This window comes from Notamacropus eugenii, chromosome 1 (assembly GCF_028372415.1).
Source record: "Notamacropus eugenii isolate mMacEug1 chromosome 1, mMacEug1.pri_v2, whole genome shotgun sequence".
NCBI lineage: Eukaryota > Metazoa > Chordata > Mammalia > Diprotodontia > Macropodidae > Notamacropus > Notamacropus eugenii.
Window position 1 is genome coordinate 137417848 of NC_092872.1, and position 21617 is coordinate 137439464.

Sequence of the window (21617 nt, forward strand, 5' to 3'; positions counted from 1 at the left end):
TTTGTACATAGCTGTTTGCGGGCTGTCTTACCCACTGAACAGTGAGCTCCCAGAGAAAGGGAACTGTTTTTTGCCATCTTTTGCATTCCCAGTGATTAGCACAGTGCCTGACACCAAAAAGGTGCTTAAGAAATGCTTGTTGTCCTGACTTTCAGTCATCAATAAAAGTGACAAACAGAAAACAGTCAGGCACAGATCCCTGAGAATTCCACTGAAAATATCCTTTTAACTTGACATGAAATGACTGATTATGACTTTCTAGTTCTGGCCATTCAGTCAGTCAGTCAACAAACACTTATGAAATGTCTATCGTGTCCCAGGCAACGTGCTAAGTGTTGAGGATACAGAAAGCGGCGACAGTCCCAGCCATAAAGGAGGCTCGCAGTCCGACCAGGGACACAAGAAACAAACAAGCTACCTGCAGGATAAGCAGAAAACAAGGAAGAGAAGAGACAGAAGGCATTAGACTTAAGAGAGGCTGGGAAATGCTTTCCTGTAGAAGATGAGGTCTTAGCTGGGACCTGAATCCAGGAAGGCAGTGTTTGGACATGAGGAGGCAGAACATTCCAGGCATGGGGAGAAGCCAGAGAACATGCCAAGCGCCAAAAGAAAGATGGAGCATCTTGCTGAAGAAACAGCATGAAGGCCAGTGCCACTAGACTGAAGAGTATGTGGTGAAGAGCGAGCTGTGCATAGGGTGGGGCAACGTTATGAAGTGAAGTATGGAGTGCCAAACAGAGGGTTTTCTAGTTTGTATGGAAGCCACAGGGAGCCAGTGGAGTTGAGGGGGCTGACATGGTCAGACCTGTGCTTTGGTGGCTGGAGGATGGACTGGAATGGGCAGAAATTTGAGGCAGGCAGCCCCAATAGTCCAGGCATCATGATGAGGCCTGCAGCAAAGTGGTGGCACTGTCAGAAGAGAAAAGGGGCCCACTTGAAAGATGCTACAAAGGTGAAACAGACAGCCCTTGGTAACAGTTTGGATATACAGGTAGTAATAAGGGAGGCAAAGTGAGGAATTGAGACTGAGGGAACAGGAGAATAGTTTTACTCTTTACAGGAATAGGGAAGGTAGGAGAGGGTAAGGATTTAGGGGGAAAGACAGTGAGTCCAATTGTGGACATACTGAGTGCAAGATGTCTATTAGATATCAGTTTGAGATATCTGAAAGGCATTTGGAAATGTGAGACTTGGAAAAGCAGCAGAGAAGGTAGATCTGAGAATAATCAGTACTAAGATGGCAATCAGATCCAAGGCAGCAGATGAGGCCACAAAATGAAACAGGATGAAGAGAGAAGAAAAGAGGATCCCCGAGGTTCTGTGATAGAGAACATGACCTGGATCGGGGAGGATCCAGCAAAAGAGACTAAGAAGAAGAGGTCTGATAGGTAGGAGGAGAACCAGGGAAGGGTGGTATCCTGAAAACCTATAGAGAAGTATCAAAGAGGAGACAATGACCAGGAGTGTCAAAGGCTGCAGAGAGGTTGAGGAGGAGAATTGAGAAAAAGCCAATAGATTTGGCAGTGAAGAGATAACTGGTAACTTCGGAAAGGGCAGTTTCTGTGGAATGATAAGGTTGGAAGCCAGGTTGTAAGGGGTTAAGGAGAGAGTAAGAAGAGAGAGATTGGAGGGATGTGCTGTAGGTGGCCTTTTCAAGGAGTTCAGCAAAAAGGGTAAAAGAAATGGATACATAATGATAGTAGCAGGGATGGAAGTTCTGAATCCACCTAACTATAATTATCTTCTAGCTACTTCCACCCGTATTAAGTATCTTTTCTGTGCCAGATCCTGGGAATATAAAGACAAAAATGAAAAACATTTTTGCTCTCAAAGACTTATATTCTGTCAAGGGAGATAATACGTACACACCAAATAAATACAGGGTTATTGGTAGGAAAAAGGCACTAGTAACTGGTGGTGGGGTTATGAAAAGCCTCAGAAGATGGCATGGACAGAATTCTGAAGAACCAAGGTATTCTAAGAGGTAGAGGTGATGAGGGTCCATTCAATGGATATGGTAACAATCAGTGCAAAAGCATGGAGACAAATGGAGCACTGTAGATGTGGAATAGCCCAGTTTACCTAGAAGTCCAGTTTGGGTGAACCAGAGTATGTGAGAAAGGTGGAAAGCACTGATAAAAATCTAGGTAAATGGCTATCCGCAGATCATGTCTAAAAAACAAATATGTACAGTCTGGTATCACCTGTTTATGATGAAGTCAGGAAGGGTCTCTGGGATTACTACTTCCTTTTCAAGATATTCACTAACCATTCCTTTTTAAAACATGTATTTTTGTTGATATCTTTTGTGTTTCCAACACCATCATTTCTGAATATAATTTTCCCCAAAGAATAAAAAAGGAAGGGGAAAAAAAGCAGTTCAGAAAAACTAAACAATACATTAAATGAATTTAGTGATACATGAGATGATCCACACACTTAAGCCCTCATCTCTGCAAAAGAAGCAAGGAGGTATATTTTCTCAACACCTCTCTATAATTACAAAGCATTCAGTTTCATTTCTTAACCATATTTTAAATAAGACATGATAGAGCTGTGGCAATAATGAAAATCATGCTCACTGGCCTAAAGTTCGCAGTCTATTCTCTTCCTGTTCTTGACAACTGAGATATTTGTCATTTTTCAAGTTCTTCATCATCTTTCAAAATTCATTAGTAGCAGGGTTAGCAATTTTATCTTCTAGTTCTTTCAGTATCAAGAGATGAAGTTTATTCAGTTTAGATGACAGAAACTTATCAAGAACAGGTAAGTGTTCTTACTGTTGCCTTACTTTGAAAAATTAATTATTTATAAATTTATGTAAGATCCCAAGTCTGCATTACAGTTCTTAATGTAAAAATAATGACTGAGCATAAGCCTCAAGTAAAAAAGAGATTATATTTCAAAAGGCACTAGAGATTTTTTTTCCTCTTTGACTATTTAAAAAATTTTTTATTTTACTCTGAGTTCCAAATTCTCTCCCTCCCTTCAACCTTTCCTCCACTTTTTGAGAAGGCAAGAGATACAATACTGATTACACATTTAAAGTCATGCAAAACATATTACCATACTGACACCTAGTAATTCTAATTAAGAAAAGAGTTGTTAATTCAAATAAGGTAAATGAGGCATACATTTATGATTTCATAATCATAATTCTTTAGTATGGATTTACAGCATGACATTCAAAGTAAAGAACAAAAACAAAACTATTAGAGAATCAAAAATCAGTCAATCAAAAAGAATTTATGCCTGAACCAACCTGAAACTTCTTCTTACTGGGTATGAAATCCTCTGTAATTTGTTTTTGTTTCTTATTGAACAATTCCTTGTGAATTTGTGAGTGAATAAAAAGGATATGGACCTGGATCAACTAACCACTTTTTGCACAAATCAGCCCTCACTAAATGCCCTAGGCATTGTGCTACGTGTTTTGGATACAATGGAAAGTAAAATGCCGTCCCTGATTTCCAGAAGTTCATGCAAATACCTATGTATAAACAAGGTATATAAAGGATAAACTGGAGAAAATTTCAAACTGAAGGCAAAATTAAAGAAGAGTGAGAAAGGTTTCTTGTAGAAGGTAGAACTTTAGCTGAGACTTACAGGAAGCCAGGGAAGTCAGGAGACACAGATGAGGTAGGCGGGAGTGTTCCAGGAATGGGAGACGATTAGGGAAAATGTCCAAAGCTGAGAGAAAAGAGTGTTGCAGTGGGAGAAACAGTAGGAAGCCTGTATCCTTGGATCTCAGAGTATAGCAAGCAGATTAAGGTGTAAGAAGACTAGAAAAGCACAGAGCCAGACTATGAGAGACTTTAAAAGTCAAATAGAGGATTTATTTGATACTAAGAGGTTACAGGAAACCACTGGAGCTCATTAAGTAGAGGAATGTTACGTTCAAACCTGTATTCTAGAAAAATCAATTTGACAGCTGAATGGAGAACAGATTAGCGTAGGAAAAGACTTGAGGCAAGAAAATCACCTAGTATTATTGCAGTAGTCCAGCTATGAGGTGATGAGGGCCTGCACTAAAATGGTAGCAGTGTCAGAGGAAAGAAGTTGGCATGCACAAGAACTGTTGTGAAGGTGGAGATGACAAGACTTGACCACTGATTGCATGCAGGGGTGAGAGACAGTAAGGAGTTGAGAATGACACCTAGGTCTGAGCCTGGGTGATTGGGATGATGGTGGTGGTACTCTCCAAAGTTACAGAGAAGTCAGGAAGAGGGAAGGCTTTTGGAGAGAAAGATAATAAGCTCAGTTTCAGACATGCTGCATCAAAGAGGTCTACTAGTTTGAGATATGTAATATTTAGCTGGAGATGTAAGACTAGAGATCAGGAAAGAGGTTAGAGATGGACAAGTCAATCTTAGAAGAATGTGCATTGAGTTGATAACTGAAACCCTGGACAATGATGAGATCACCAAGTTATATTACACAAAGGGAGAAAAGAGGAGAACCAAGGGCATGGCTTTGGGAGACGTGACCTGGCATGACCTGGATGAAGATCCAGCAAAGAAGAAGGAGAAGCAATGGTCACATAAGCAGAAGGAGAACCCGGAGAGAGCAGTGTTCCAAAAATGTAAGGGAGTGCCAAGAAGAAGATGGCAATCAAACTGTCAAAGCCTGCAGGGAAGTCAAGAAGGACAAGGATTGAGCGAAGGCCATCAGATGCGGCAGTCAAGAGATCTTTGTAAGTCTGGAGAGAGCAGTTTCAGCTGAGTAATAAGAACGGAAGTCAGACTGCAGAGAGTTAAGAAGAGAGTGAGAGGAAAGGAAGCAGAGATACCTGTGATAGATGGTTTTACTAAGGAGATTAACCATAAAGGGATGACAGTTACAGGACAAAAGCCAGTGGCAACAGACAACAGATGGATCAGGATCGGGGAGACACGGGCGTGTTTGCAGGTAATAGAAAAGCAACCAGTACACAGGAAGTAACTAAAGATTAGTGACAATAGGGATGATAGAGGGTCTGGAATCTACCAGAGAAGATAGGATGGAATGTCATCACTTGGGCAACATTTTAAAATGCAAATTAAAGTCAGGCATGAAAATTCTACTCATCCATAAGTTTTTCCACTTGATATATGGAATCTCAAAAACTTAAGCAGAGATGTTAAAATAAATTCCTACTACTTCATGTTTCTTCCCCCAACCAAGTTTACCATCCCTAATAACAATTTTAAAAAAAGAAGTTAGTAGCACAAGTGACAAGTAGGTAAAGTAACTACTCAGCGTTATATTCATGAATGAAATCTTAGCTGAAAAGAAACACTTTAGAAACATGCTTATTTCTGAATGGATGCACATTTTAAAAAAAGAAAAAAAAGTGACTCACCTGATCAATCTGATCTTGCTGCCCTCTATATACAGTTTCTGGATCTGAGGGAGGCCTCAGATGGAATTCTGAATCACAAAAATTTCCATCACCATCTACATTGTGTAGACTTTCCCAAACAACTTTTTCTTCAGTAAGAAAGCCCTGGTCTGTTACCAGCAAATATAGTTGACCCTTAATAAAAAATAATGAAAGAATAAAGAGCATAAAAAACAGGCAAACATTGTTCAGCATAGACTTTAGGAGGAATTTTGTGGTTTGGTCTTTCAGATTTATCATTTCTCAGTCTTTACAACATTGAGGCAGTGTGCTGGTAAAATCTGCTTGCATAACTTTCTGACTCTAGCTATTCTAGTTTTAAATCAGGACATTTCAGCATAAACATAAATACAAGTTCTCATTTGGCACATCCAACCAATAAATGAATTACAAATATACATTGGGGGAATAGCACATCAAGAATTAAAAAAGTAAAAACTACCAGGTAAAACATAAGAAAATGACATAACAAAAACTGAAGAACTAAGGTAGCTATCAATAAAATTACATTCCTTTTTAACTCTTTAGGCAGACAGTACCTCTTTGGAAACCCTCTCTCCTCAAGTTCCTCTCCTACCCCTTCATATTCCTTTATGAAGGGATTCCTTTATCTCCTCTCAACATACCCTATCTCTAAGTTGATTTTGTCCACTTACAACTTCAGTTATGATTTCTATGCAAATGTTGTACAAATCTCACAAATCCAACAGGACTGGAGCATTCTGAGAACAGATAACATTTCACTTTTATTGTTTCTGCATTTACCCAACAATGCCTGGCACATAGGACGTACTTGATAAAGGCTGGTTTTCCTCTCCTTTATCCACTCTCCCTCCAAATCCCTTTTTTTGCTTATATATTCCAAATCTCTATTTACACATGTTAAAAAACATCCAGAGGAAAAAAAGTGACTAGAATGGTAGAGGTCTCAAGATCACACCATATGAGAATCATTGGAAAGGAGTAGGGATATTTAATCCAAAGAAGAGAAGCGTAGGGGGAACCATAACTGCAATTAGTATCTGAAAAGCTAACACTGAAGGAGAAACAAGACCTATTTTATTTGATCTGAGAGGGCAGAACTAGGAACAAGGAAAATCTGTAGAAAGATGAATTTGAATGTAATATAAGGAAAAGTTTCCCAACAATTTACACAAAGCTGAGGTGGTGCCTCATGAGATAATGGGTCCCCCATTATTAGAGGATTTTAAGCAACAGCTGTATGGCCACTTGCCTGTTATATAAGATGGGATTTTTCTTCAAAAATAGATTGAACTAGATGGCTTTGGGGCTCTCCTCTAAATCTGAGCTTCTATCTCCAATTTTTTCCAAAGCTCCAAAACCATATTTTCAAATGCTAATTTCTGCTCCAAGTAAATGTCGCAACGGAATCCAAATCAAAGAATTCTAAAAAGGAATTCCTTACATTTTCTTAAAACTTTCAGTGCTTCTAATATGTTCATTTTTGTTGATGATACCATCATCTTCCCAGGCACTCAGACTAGAAACTTCATTCATCTTTCACTCTTCCCTCATCCTCTAAATCTGCTAAGTCTTATCAACTTTATAATTCCATGGTCCTATCACTGTAGAAAACAATTTAGAACTATAACAAAAAATCATTAAACTTCGCATACCCTTTGACTCAGCATTTCAATTCCAGAAGACTAATGATTCATGTTTCCCACCTCTTGGCACAGAAGTGACAGACTGGAGGTACAGAATGAGATGCACATTTTCACACACTGCCAATGTGTTCATTTGTCTTGCTTGACTGTATTTTTACAAGGTAGGGCTTTTATTTGGGGTGAGAATTGTAAGGGAGGAGAGTAGGTAGGTAACAGGATAAAGGAATGGGTCCAGGAAAAACCCCGGAAGAGAGCAGAAGAAAGTTCAGAAGGGGTCACAAGCAGAGCAGTGTTGGTACTATCATGTTAAAATTTAACATATACTTTAAAAGCAAGTTGTGCATAACAGAAATTCATGGTTTCACAGACAATCCTCTTTCTGTTCTTTATAGGCTGACATGTTCATGTTTGTTGTGCAGTGGTGAGTGGTCTGGGCTCGGAATCAGGAAGATCTGAGTTCAAATTCAGTCTCAGACTTGTACTAGTTATGTGACCCTGGGCAAGTCATTTACCACCAGCTTTACTCCTTGGACTAGACTCCACCATGGCTTCTGGAAATCTCATCATCAGGAAACTGAGGATCCTTTGAGAATGCATCAGCTTTGGTGTTCAGACCTCATCAGTACCCTCTGTCCCTCTAATCAGATGACAAAGAACTTCTCCCAAAGCTCCTTTTCAAAGAGGTTTCTCCCAAACTAGTTTATCTCTTCATTTCTCACCAGCTTGCACTTCTGGATTAGACTCCATTTTGCCCCATGATGGATACCTTTCATTGCCCTCTCCTCCCTTCTCAGCTTTCTTTTGAGTGTTGGCTTCCTCTATTAAATTGGAAGCTCCTTAAATACAGGGACTGCTTTCTCTTTTTCATACTTGTACCTCTAGCACTTAGCACAATGTCTAGAAGGTGCACCAAAGAAGGTGATTAATAAATGTTTACTGACTGACTGCTCTGAGTTCAAATCCAGCCTCACACATATACTAGCTATGTGACTCTGTCAAGTCTTGTAAAATAAGAGTAATAATAACACCTATCACTCAGAGTTGTTAAGGATAGATGAGGCAATATTTGTGAAGTGTTTAGCACAGTGCCTGGAACACAGAAGGTACTTCAGTATTTGTTTCCTTCCTTCAAGTTCATAATAAATAAACCTATGTATGTATGTGTGTATATCTCTATCATCTCCCTCTTAAGTCTAATTCTCTCCACTCATCAATACAACTCTACTTTAAGTCCTCATTGGCTCTCTGGACTATAATGGTCTAACTCTGTTCCCTGTCTCCAGTGTCACCTCTTCTAACCACGCCATCCTTCCTGTCAATACATCTGTGCCAGAACTCCCTCTAACTACCTATCCACAGCTTAGCATATGAATCTTAGAGGGCTGCCTGAGGCTGGAGAAGTTAAGTGACTTACCCTCACAGTTACTGCTACCAGGTATCAAGTATGAGATTTGAACCCTGAATCCAAGTCCAGCACTCTACTTTCCATCCCTAATCCAGCTGCAGCAATAATTTAAATGAACAGATCTGATCACATCACTCCCTTGTTCAAAAATTTCTGGCATCTTTCTAGTGATTATGGAAGAAATATAGATCCCTTACTGTGACAATACAGTCCTCCACAATTGGTTTCAACCTACCACTCTCACTTTACACTATTTCATATACATTACTTGAAATTCCAACCAAACTATACTAAAAGTAATTTCCTCATCTTGTCCTGAATTTGCCCTGACTCTCTTCCTTTCCCTCTCTGTAGAGTATTCTCCACCATTAGAACCTAAGATCTCTGAGGCAATAATCTACATCTGTTTTATCTTTATATCCCCAGCATACCACTGAGAGCACCAGAGCAAGTAAATAATAAATGTTTATTGACTTCAATGTTTCCCAATTTCCCTTCTGTTAATCCAAATTTTAGCCATTTTGCAGCTGTGTAGCACTTTCATGAATGGATACACTAGGACAAAGAGAAGGACACAAACTTTAAGAGGTGAAAAGTGGAAGCTATTAGTTAAAATCTGTTAAAAAACAAGAAACAAATATTTTTGAGAACCTACTTCTTCAGCATTATGTAAGAGTTCCTGTCTTGGGGGAGTTTTTCCTATTCTTCCTATCACTACCACTGAAATATCAAGAATTAGCTACAATCAAGTTAAGCACTTACAACCTACATGAAAAGTAATCACAAGTGTTATTTAGATTTTATAGGTTCATATGTTAGCATTAGCTTTGGACAGGTAAAAATAAGAGAAATTCATTAAGATAACTATCATTTCTTTCTGAAATTCAATTCACAGAACACTCAGTATAGTTAGCATTAGAACTTATTAGCTTTCTATGTGGTGAGATTTCAAGATTGCTTCCTCCTAATATAACTGACCTTATAAATTGCCTAAAATTTATTAATAGGCAACAAGGCTTTTCATGCCATAATTTGAGCTAAGAATTAAAATGCAAATATCCCAATGAGATAATAAACCAAAGACACGTTAAGATATAAATGACTTACATAGATCTTTTTCTTACAAACAGGCTCTGATTGGGGAATGGTGATGGAAGGAAAGCAAATCAAGACCTTGGAAAAATGAAAAGGGAAGACAACATCTGGAATAGTGAGAAAGGCACAAAAAGAGATGGGGAACTAATAAATTTCAAATATTTCATAATTTTGCTCAGTATTGGCCTTAGGTAATATTGTGCTAAATACTGTATTAACTACTAATGATATTTCAGGATATTAAAGAAACATAAAATGTGGCTCCCTTCTTAACTGAGTATACGATCGATTTGGGCAAACACAATAAATGAAACAGTTGACACAAGATAATGTCTGATTAGATGTTCAAAAGAGTAGCAGACAGTACACACTAACAAATATTTCTAAGAAATGAGACATCAGGGGTGGCCTGGAGGGCCTACGGACTACGAGGGAAGCTTCATGGAAGTGATGGGCTTGAGATGGGTGGTATTTAGATGGCTAGAGGCTATGAGTAAGAAACTGCAGCTGAGGGCAACAGCAAGACCAAATGAAGGAAGGACTCCAAAAGGCATATTTGGTCAAGGAGCTGATGCTGGGAGAAGACCACCATGGAAAACGCACCATGAGGATGCAGCTTTAATTCTTCTGAGTACTCCTCTTTTTTTCCTTGACCCTGAAGTGTGGTTTCTGACCTCAACAGTTAACTGACACTGCTTACATCTCCACCAACCCATTAGACATTTCAAACTGGATGTCTTGTAGACATCTTAAATTCAGTATGTCCAAAACGGAATTCCTTCCTTTCCCCCTCAAGCCCTTACTTATTCCTAATTTCCCTATTACTCGGGAGGGTACCATCATCCTCCCAGTCACCCGGGCTTACAATGTAAGGGCTCTACTCTACTCACTTCTTCTCACCTATATCTAATCAGTTGCCAAGTTCTGCCATTTCTACCTTCATAACATCTCTCACATACTCTCCCTTCTCTGCTCTGACACTGTAACCACTTTGGTAGAGGCTCTTATCACTGCACGTCTAGACTAAGTGTCTCTTGCCAGTCCAGTCCAGTCTCTACATGGCTGTCAAACTGATTTTCCTAGTGTGGGACTGACCATGTCACATCTCCTCCACCCCATTCAATCACCTTCACCAGTTCCCTACTGCCTTCAGGATCACAATTAAAATTCACTGCTTGTCTTTTAAAGCCCACACAAGTTGGCCCTTCCCTACATTACCAGTCTTCTTAGTCCTTACACCCCTACCATCCCCACCACGTACTCTACAATCCAGTCACATCAGCTTCCTTGCTTTTCCTCACACTGGACACTCTGACTCCCAATTGTGGGCATTTTCACTGGCTGCCTGGAACTTTCTCTATCTTCATCTCTACCTATGAATTTTCCCTTTCTTCAAGTCTCAGCTAGCATCCCACCTTCTGCCAGAAGTCTCTCTCAATCCCCTTTATTGCTAGTGTCTTCCCTCTGATGATTATCTACAATTAATCTTGATTTGTACATAACTGTCTGTATGCTGTGTTCCTCATTAGACTGTAAGCCCTTTGAAAGCAGATACTGTCTTTCACCTTTGTATCCACAGTGCCAGATGTAGTAGGTATTTAACAAAGGCATATTGACTGACAACATTCAGTGTCTTCTGTTGACTCCTATCTCTAACATCTCATTTCACGTGAGACGCTGTGCCAGATTAGGTCCTTCGGTTCCTGCATTCTCATAGAGAATGTTCAAGGCCTTGTGTTTGGTGCTAACCTCTACTGCCTGAACTGCTTCCAGAACTACTTCCACCTTACTCAGAGTACTACTGCTGGGCCCCTCTAAATCATCCTGGTTCAGAGGACTGAGAACTTTAGATTGTGTTGAAGTATTTTTAGTTGGACTGCTACAGACATCAGGCTCTCCTGTGTTTCTGTCTTCACACTGCAGGGTGGCAGGGGGAGGGAGTGTTCTGGGTTTTCTCACTCCTATCCTCAACTCACATACAGAATGCTATAGGCTTTATGTGCCCCTGGAGTGTCTTTGGTCAAGTGCTGGCAGCTTTTGGCATTATCTGCGCTCAGATGAATGCCAGAACTAATTTCTGTAGGCTTCAGCTCTAATACTGGGTAGTCCTGGGCTGGATGACAATGCCTATCATAGCTTCTCTTCAGATTTGCTAAATATTCAGTTTGGTGCTATATAAAAATCTTTGTTACTGTCCATGTGGGACAGCAATAGGTTTCTGGGACCATTCACCAGAAGTGCCAATAGAGCAAATTTTCAAACAGATCTAGGTCTAGTATGTCCCCAAGGGATATTGGCAGCAATTTGTTTGTAAACTGGTGCTTTCTTTTCTTAGTTGCAGATCTTAAATTGTGGATCTTTCCACCACAGGCCCCAGGACAATAGGCTATAACAAATTGAAAACATGGGAAGAACAAAGGCCTTTGAGCATGCAGAGTTACCCACACTTCAGTGAAACTATTTGAGACTAGTGATCCATTAGTATCTACAATGAAGATTATAAAACTTTTAGAAGTTGCTACCACTACTCAAACATAGCTTTGATGCAAAAAGCTTCTAGTTTTAAATATTCTTGTAGCCTTGGTTCAGCAACATTGTGTTTAAACTAGTTGGAGTCTTAGGTAGAAGAATAAAATGAAGATCCTGAGCCTCAGAAATATTTTAAAATTATGTTTCCACCTTCATAATGAATAACTGTATCAGACAGGAATACAGTAATATAGGCCCAAAACTAAATGCTCTGAGTAGCTACTGTCCACAGTAAACAGGTTTTTTTGGTGGTCTGTTCCTACTAAAGGCCTGGTCTAATGACTTACTCTGGAACTAAACTGATCCTTGGTTCTTAAAGGCTATACCAGTAAAGGTAAATTCTAGCAGGTTTTACTCCGGTGGAAAAGCTTTAGGTTGAACCCAGAGATAGATTTTATGTGTATTCAGGGACTATCTTAGTTAAGTTTGGAAAAGATCTTTATCAGAAGGCTGGCCACCTAGTGATGAATATTTGTGGTTTCATGTGTAGCTATGGCCTTCTAATAAGGTATATAAGGCTACAATCTGTATTTCTAATGGGAATATTCATGGATATCACGGAAATATAGTTTTTATTTTTTAAAAATTACATATAGTTATACACACACACACACATACATACACTTTCAGTCAGTAAAAATCTGCCTTCTCACTCTTCCCCTTAATTATGTCCACTCCAACTGAGAAAAGAAAAACAAAACCCATTACAAAAAAAAATAAACAAGGAAATAAGCAAAATAAACAAGTCAAGCAAACCAAATGTCCATATTGGCCATGTCCAAAAAAATAAAGAAAAACACCTCAGTGTATCCTTTGAGTCCTTCACTTTTCCATTGGGTGGTGAGAAACATGGTTCACAAATTAGGCCTCCAAAATCATGCTTGGCTATTACGCTGACCAAAATGCCTTATTCTTTCAGTTTTTTAAACCGTATTATTAAAGTTCTCTCCACTGTGTGTCAGTTCATACATGTCTTCCTGGGTTTCTCCTTCATTATTTCATGCAGCACACCAGTACTCCATCACATTTACATAGAATCTAACTTGTTCAGCAATCTCCCAGTTTATAGGTAGCTCCTGATTCCTGTTCTTTGCCACCTCAAAAAGAGCTGAAAACATTTCTGTAGATCCTTATACTTTGTTCTGCTAATTTCTACTCCCCTCCTTATCTGTTTTCTCTCTAACTCCTTCTTTCCTCCTATTTCCCAGATGAGTGAAATATATTACTGAACCACCTGTGTGTGTATGTGTAGATGAGTCTTCCATATCTTGTTTATGTAAATGTCTATTTGAGTACCTTGATTACGTGAGACAATTTTTCCTAACCTCTACTCCCCCCACCACTGTATTCCTCTTCCTCACGCTTTCAATTCTTCCCTTAAGATCAGTAAGATACAACATGACCATTGAAGGCCCTGTGTAATTAGACTCTCTCTGATGATGTTAGGTTTCAGAGGGGATATGTGTATATGTATTTGAATGTAAGCAGTTTATCCTTGTTTAGTCCCTTTCATTTTTCATTCATATTTATCTTTTTGTATTTTTATTCACCACTGTATTTAAACTTTAAAGTTTCTATGCATCTTTGGTCTTTTAATCAGGAATGCTCAGAAATTTATTTCATTAAAGGTTAATTTTTTATGCTTAGTTTTGCTGGGTAGGTTATCCTTAAGATGTATGCCTATATCCTTTGTCTTCTAGAATAGTACATTCCAAGTTCTCCCATCCTTTAAAATTTTAGGTGCCAAATCATGTGTGAATCTGACTGTACTTTTTTTTTTTTTTTTTACCTAGTTGAGCTGGTGGGCTAAGTGGTAAGAGGAGGGCAGAGAACTAAAAGAAGAGTCAGGACATGAAAGACTGGAAGAAGCCTTAGAGGTCACTCAGTCCAAACTCAATCATTTTACTGGAGAAGAAACTGAGGTCCAGAGAATGGGAGATGAATTTTATTGGAATTTAGTTACTTTGGGGACTCTAATAGCAATATCATTAGATCTTTACTGGCTATATTCTCTACACAAGTCCTTCCTCTGGCACCCTCTCACACCATGACAAGGCTTTGCCAATGGAGCATGAGCATCAGCAGGTGGTATCTGGACGATTTTGATGATGATGGTGACAAAGATGATAATAACAACTAGTATTCATAGAGTGCTTTAACACTGGCATGGTGATTTACATATATATTGTCTGATTTGATTCTAATAGCTGGTAGTTATATAATACCTCAAGGTTTATAAAATATTTTATAGAAGTTACCTCATTTGTCCCTAATACCTGGTATTTATAGAGTGCTTTAGAGTTTGCAAAGCACTTTATATATGATCTCTTATGTAGATATACTATTATTACCCCCATTTTATAGATAGAAAAACTGAGTGAAGGCAAAGGGCTTCAGAAGGGTCACACAGTAAGTGTCTGAGTCAGGATTTGAACTCATTCCTTCCTGATTCCTATCCAGCACTCTCTCCATTTTGCATCTAACTAGATTTTTAAAAAATTTATTCTGTGTTCTACAATCACTACCATGTAACTTAGATTTTTTTCCCCTCCCTCCTCCTCCTTCCCCTTTACCTCTCCCCTCCTTCCCCAAGACAGCATACAATTTTATATAGGTTCTACACATACATTCCTATTAAATACATTTTCATCAAAGTCATGTTGCATAGAAGAATTAAAATGAATGGGAGAAATCATAAAACAAACCAAAACGTAATACAACTGACTGTACTTTAATAAATCTTCTTCTCTTATAGAGTCACTGGCTTTCACTGGGTCCATTCTAATTTTCAAGGAGTTAGTTCTTTGGAGCAAGCTTCCAAGCTATTAATTCCTTTTCTGATTCTTTTCTCCATAGCTCTCATTTCGTTTCCAATGTTTTTCCTCTAGCGCTCTCATTTCACTGACTAAAACATTTTAAAACTCTTACTTCATCTCTTCCAGAAATTCTGGTTGAATCTGCGTCCAAGTCTGGTTTTCTCTGAGGCTTTGCTTATAGAGGTTTTGGACTCATTCTCATCTTCTGAGTTTGCGTCTTGAGCATCCCTGCCACCACAATAGCTCTTTGTGGTGTGTTTCATTCTTCTCTTATTTTTCCAGTCTATATCCAGGGTGGGCTTTGCATGCTTTTGGAGAGAAGGCCTGGGCTGTTCGTTAGTCCAGGATCTCAGGAATAGGCCAAGTAGTCTTACTCAGGGTCTGACTGGTGGTTCTCCTGGTCTGGGCTCTGCAAGTTCCTGACCTGGATCTGCGCTGGGCAAAAGTTGTTGAAGTCAGGTTTCACCTGCAAGCTAGAAAATTCTGCTGGTTCAGAGTGACAGAACTGCAGGGTTCCCTGTGGTCCTGGATTCTGAGTCACACCAATGCTGCTTGCTTCTAAACTTGGACCTCTCTTGGTACAAAACACTCAGCTTTCCTAACCATTATGAACATCACATCAGGAAGCAGGGACCCTTTCCAAACTGCTCTGGATCTGTAACCTAGAATTGGGCAGTGGGTTCCAAGCTGCCAGTTGGCAGCTGTTTCTGCACACTACAAGCAATGTACCACTATGAGTCTGGGATCTCTTCATGCCCTTGTGCACTTCTCCTCAGGTGTTGCCAGATCTGTCCGTAATCTCCCTACCTTAGCCTGGGCTGGACAAATTCTTCACACGACTTTTTGGATTTCTCTATCAGGATTCAATCTGGTGCATTTTCTTTTCTAGATCTGTTTGGAGGAAGTTTTTTGCAGGCCTCACTATACTACTTCCTGCTATTCTGCCATCTTGGCTTTGCCTCCTCCTATCTTTTTCAATCATGTCATGTTTCTACAATACATTGCAATCCACAGGAAGTAGAAACATTGGTTATTTAGTTCATTCCACTTTATGGTCTGGTATGTAAACCTGTGGTATCAGACCATAGGATACCTTGTATAAAACAAGTGGTATATGTGGAATATGATAGCTTCATGAAGCTCCTGGTCAGGGTGTCTAAAGGATAAACCTAAGATACTCATATTATAGGCCTAAAGGTTCCTGGCTGCACCATGTTGCTCTGTGTTCTCAGTCTCTTATTAGCACTAGAATTTCTCTGTTACACTTCTCTCTAGAGAGGGACAAGTTCAATCTAAACATGAACAGCCATGGCCCTATGATAATGTTCTCCATCCTATGATTCCATGAAGGTTAATAAAAATTGGAGTGACACAAGAAGCATTATAGCTGGCAAGGGTGTGAGCAATCCTTTCACTCCATTTGTCTATCATTCCTTGGAGGTCAATGAAGGCAATACAACAGAAGTACTCCACACGCAATAGGGATTCGGGATAATTGAGAGAATGGAGCCCAGATGGCACGTGGTTGAGCTTCACTGTCATTGGTTTGTCTAAGTTCAATGCCTTGTCTATCATCTTAGCACAAAACTTTTAGCCTACCTGCTGTACCTTAGACTTGTTCTCTTCAACCTTGTGAATTTCAGATTTTGGTCCTGCTTCCTTCTCTCATACTCCCTCCAACCTCTGGCCTTCCTCAGCTAATCAATCTTTCTACCTGATTCTCGATACTGATAAGCTGCTTTGTTCTCAGCTTCTATCTAAACTAGAATTCCTCTGTTAATCTACAACAAGACTATTCAATCATCAAAAAGAGATGCAGACACCAGAGACTAGGGGATAAGTAATAATTATGGTAAGGGGAAGACCAAACAGGTAGGAAATAGGGGAACAAGGTAGAAAGTTAAAGAATGATGCATCAGTTATAAGAAACAAGTCAAAAATCTATGAATAAATCAGGGGTCTAGGAACAAGGAAGTCAAAGCAGAAAAAGTAAACTAGAGGCAACTTAATTTCAGTGGCCAAGGTAGGCAACTATCTAGACTCAAAAATTTCAGGTAAAGTAATGTACTAACATCAGTATGAGAAAAATTGAATGAGTCTAATTTGAAAGGAGAGGTGGTCTTTTCTTTGGATTTATAACATTCCTACTGAATATCAGAGGTTCTTTAAACCACATTATCCATAGCTGAAGAGACAGCTAAGCAGTGCAGTGGATAGAGTAACTTGTAGTTAGGAAGATTTCAGCTCAAATCCTGACCTGGGTATTTACTGTGGGACCCTGAAAAATAAATCACTTAGCCTCTCTCAGTCTGTTTCTTTAACTGTATAATGCACCTACCTCACAGAGTAATTGGGAAGATCCACTGTAATGAGACACACAATGCACTTTGCAAGTCGTAAGGTACTATACAAATGCTATTCTTATTATTAATTTCAGCTAGCTAGGGTTTAAGTGATATGACAGGTATATGAACTGAATATGGTTATTAGGAGCTTTCATTTTCTTATATAAATCAACCACATACAAAGAAGTAGAAGATATGGTCCCTTCTTCTGAGGCATTTACAATCTATTTGGAAAGATGAAATATGTAGTACATACACTAAGGTAATTATTACCATGTAGTAAATGTAAGTGGCAAATGAACAGAGTGGGCAATAACCGCCTAAGGAATTCACAGGAAGGAAGAAATCACTTCTAGCTGAGGTTGTCAGGAAATGCTCCAAAAAGAAGTTGGAATTAAGCCATGCTTTGAAAGATGAGTATGACATAAACAGGCAGGAAAAATGTGTGGAAGGCATTCCAGAGGAGATGAGCCTAGGAAGTAGGGAACAGTGTGTTAAAAGTACAGAACAGTAAAGGACAAGATGTTGGATAAAAGGTAGAGAAGTCTGCATATAATAGATAGTTTGTGCGAGATAAGAATGGAAAATGTAACTATAAAAATTGGTTGGAGTCAGACTATTAAGAATCATGAATGATAGGCCAAAGAATTTGAATTTTATTCTGGAGGCATTAGGGAACAAACAAGTAAAGGTTTTTAAATGTGGAAAAAACAAGATAAAGGTAAAATTTTGGAAAGATTAATCTATCAGTAGTGCAAAGCACAGATTGGAAAGGAAGCAAAAAAAAGGTAAGGAGGTTAATTGTAATGATCAAGATATTAAATTATAAATGTTCAAACTAGACTGGTGGCATAATAGGAATAGATATATCAAAGAGATATTGTAAAGGAAGGAATCAACAGAACTTGGTAAAGACTATAAATGACTATAATGATGATTTAAAGTGATGTCAGTAATCATTTAGCAGCACACACTACCATAAACAAAGGAAAATATGTATCTGCCTTTCTCTTAGTACTCTTTTAGTATTCAAAAAGAAACAACCATCATTAGCTCTCTCCTTAGTCACCTACCTCTTTAGGAAATAGTGAAAATATTTCTTATTTAAGTGATACACCTATTTAACCATTAAGAATTTTAATTTGACTTTGAAAATCCACTTATTTTAATGACCATTTAAGCTAGTTGCCCATACTACCTTAGATAAGCGTTTAATAATTACCAACATAGTTATTGATAGCTAAGAGATTTCTGCTAAAAGCTAAAATTGCTAAGTATATCATAAGACATCTTTTAAATCAAACAACTTTAATTGAGGAAAACATAACAAAATAGCTATTTCTATATCATACCTTGTATTTGGTCATGGTGCTAAAATGATTGTTCCGAAAGAATACACAAAGTTCTCCTTCCTGAACTGCTGATGTAAGTTCACATAATCCATGATATGTCAGTTGAGTGGCTGTGTTATTTAGAAACTGCTCAGCTACAAAGCCTATGGAACCAATGCATAAGATTAGATAGAAGAATAATCTCAAGATTCATATAATTTTTAAAATTTTATTTACACTGTTCCAGAAATGAATCAAATGAAGTAATGGTTCTTCTTTAGAATGATCTGTGCACACAGTGTTGGAGGAAGCAATGCCTTCTCCTGCTGTGGGGAATCCCTATCTCTACAGACACATTCCTATTTAAAAGAACAGACATATATATATGTATACATGTATGTATATATACATACATACACACACACATCTGTGTATAAATTACCCAATGAAACCTAGAAATCACTTGCTATCCAAAACAAGCATGAATGCCACAGTCAGAAGCTCTTATTACAGATCACTGGTAGGTTTATCATGGCTTTGGTCTTTAACAAAGTTTTGCAGGTTTTGAAATCTTCTATATGTCCCAAGAGACCATTGTCAGCAAAACTGATTGAGCAGAAGCATGAAAATTCAAGCAGGAGACTTGAGAATAATTGTATTGCATGCCATTTCTTATTCTGACCCCTCAGGGGATATGTTACACATTGTATAGGCTTGTCTTCTTGGGAAATAAGACACATTAAACGGTTTTCACTTTTGAAATATATAAAAAGGTAGCAAATATGTTTATGAGATTTTAACTAGTACGTAATTTTTCAAAAATCCAATTAAAGACAGTGAATTTTAGGTTTTAATTTAATAGAGGGAATGCTATAGAACAATGATTCTTCTGAGGTCTGTGAAGATATTTTTAAAAAACAGTTTGATCTGCAATTCAATAAAATTGGTTTCCTTTATAATCCTGTGTATTTATTTTAAGCTTTCAAAAGACATTATTCTGAGAAGGGGTACACAGGCTTCACTAGATTACTAAAGGGCATCTTGACACAAAAAAGGCTAAGAACTCCTGATATGTAAGAGGAGAAAGGAGTTGCCCCTAAAAGTTTTTAACATGATCTGAATTGAGGATGTGCTGGGACAGATGGCACATTTGTGACAAGGGATGAGGAGGTAGCATTATAGCAGAAAAGGTATGTCCTTAGGATGCCAGATACCTGGGTATGTGAGGGAAGGGGAGAGAGATACAAAAAGATGAAAAAGCGGTAGTAAGTTAGGAAAAGTCGCTAGGCAGCATACATATTATTCTCAAATTTCTTTTTTAATTCAATGTTTTTTCCCTTATCAAGCATTTTTTTCTTCACATGACCTTCTTCCCACACTGAAAACAAATAAAAACCAAACCCCACGTAACAAATAAAGTTTCAATTTCCTTTCCTAAGTGAAAGGGCAGGTGATTGATTGTCAATAACATTTTTGCATCTATTCAAGGGCTGCTGTGAGTGTTGATGTGCTGATTGTGCGAAGTGAGGGTGGAGGGAATAGAGAGGGTGTGAGCAGAAGGGGACAATTTAACTACAAAAGAATGAAGAGGAACTGAAGGTTCACAATCTAGAAGTATACATATATTCATGTGTACATAAAATGTATATAAAAAGTCCTTTATTCCAGTAAAGATCAATTATTTTCTCTGCAAGGTTAAGGAAAGTAGAAAAGTATTGCCTTTGCTATATTGAAAGCTCAGTTGAAATTATGTAACTTAAATTTGGAGTAGATGGAATCAGCACAGTTTTGTGACTTTCTTAGGCTCTAGTCAGCAGCATTTGACTAGGAGCAAACAAGGAGGAGGGTGGGCGCAATCCAGGGGTGGGCTTTTCTAACTTATGATCATTGGCAATAGGACAAGGGAAAGTAATACACATATGGATATATGCAGGTATATACATAAACAATGGGGGCTGCACTTCTGATTCCATGATAAAGAGAATTGCCTCTATTTCAATTCATAGAGAAATTCATCTCAGACTTCTAGTCTTAGCAAGCTGCTTATGCTACTGGGACAAGGCCACAGAGCTAGTCAGTATTAAAGGTAGAAAGTGAACTTGGGTCTTCTTGACTTCAAAGCCAGCTCTCTATCTGCTCCCTACAATGTCTCTCAAATTTACATTTTCTTTACTCCAGGGCTGCCTCATAGCCACTAAGCCACAGTTCTCATTCTTTCCCAGGCCATTATCTCTGCACCAGCTCTATTTTTGTCCCTATACTATCTCAATCTTTTGATGAATCATTTCACCTCTATTTTATATACTATACTCTCAAATATTTTACCTTACTCTTCTCCTGTTGCTTAATTTTACCAAATCTTAACTCTGAAGTATTATCATTGTCTGACTCCCTCACTCTCAATCATTTTCTGCTGATGAGTTGGGAAAAAAAAATCACCAAACTGCTGATTGGGTGCACTAGATAATCTCAACTGGAGTAAGGCAATTCTTTTATATTTCTCTAATCGCTCAGCTATCTCATCATAGGGGATAACACAAATCTTTTTGGCCCTTCTCAAATCTTCCATTATATCCCTTTCCATTCTCAGAAAAGGACTGTACTTTATACCTCACTAAAAGAAAAATGGGATCACTCATTAGGAGTTCCCTCTTCTTCACTCCTGTTCATCTTACATCAATTAGACATCTTTCCCCATCATTTCCTCTTTCATTCCTGTCTTTGACAAAGATCCTACCTCTTCCCCTGCATCCTCAGTCTCTCACTGATATTCTCCTGGCCAAAGCAAATACTTTTACATGTACTCTGTCTCATTTTCTCCTGTTTTCTCTAGAAGATTGCCTCTACCACCATCCCTACTCTTTCTAATATTCAATCATTCCCTAAGTGATGGAGCCAATTTAGTGAATCCACACCAAATGCTCACATGGACTATCTGTGCTCGACCTGTGGTAGGGCATTTTGAGCTCATATTGGTCTGATCAGCCACAGTCAGACACATTGTAATTTGACTCTAGCATAGTTATATCGTTTTGGTCCTCTTCGAGAAATAAGTACAACATTTACCAACCAATTTATTTTTTGCTTT

At 38.5% G+C, this 21617-nt stretch overlaps 1 protein-coding gene across 3 annotated transcripts in view; it reads right to left on the reverse strand.

Annotated features, from left to right (window-relative positions):
• Positions 1-21617, reverse strand: part of MINDY2 (MINDY lysine 48 deubiquitinase 2) — a 106767-nt gene that overhangs the window by 12569 nt on the left and 72581 nt on the right. For all 3 annotated transcript variants that reach the window (XM_072615680.1, XM_072615679.1, XM_072615675.1), the window contains 2 exons: positions 18551-18693; positions 5342-5515 (listed from right to left, as the gene is read on the reverse strand). In XM_072615680.1, the coding sequence (XP_072471781.1) occupies positions 5342-5515; positions 18551-18693 (317 nt within the window). The remainder of the gene's footprint in view (positions 1-5341; positions 5516-18550; positions 18694-21617) is intronic.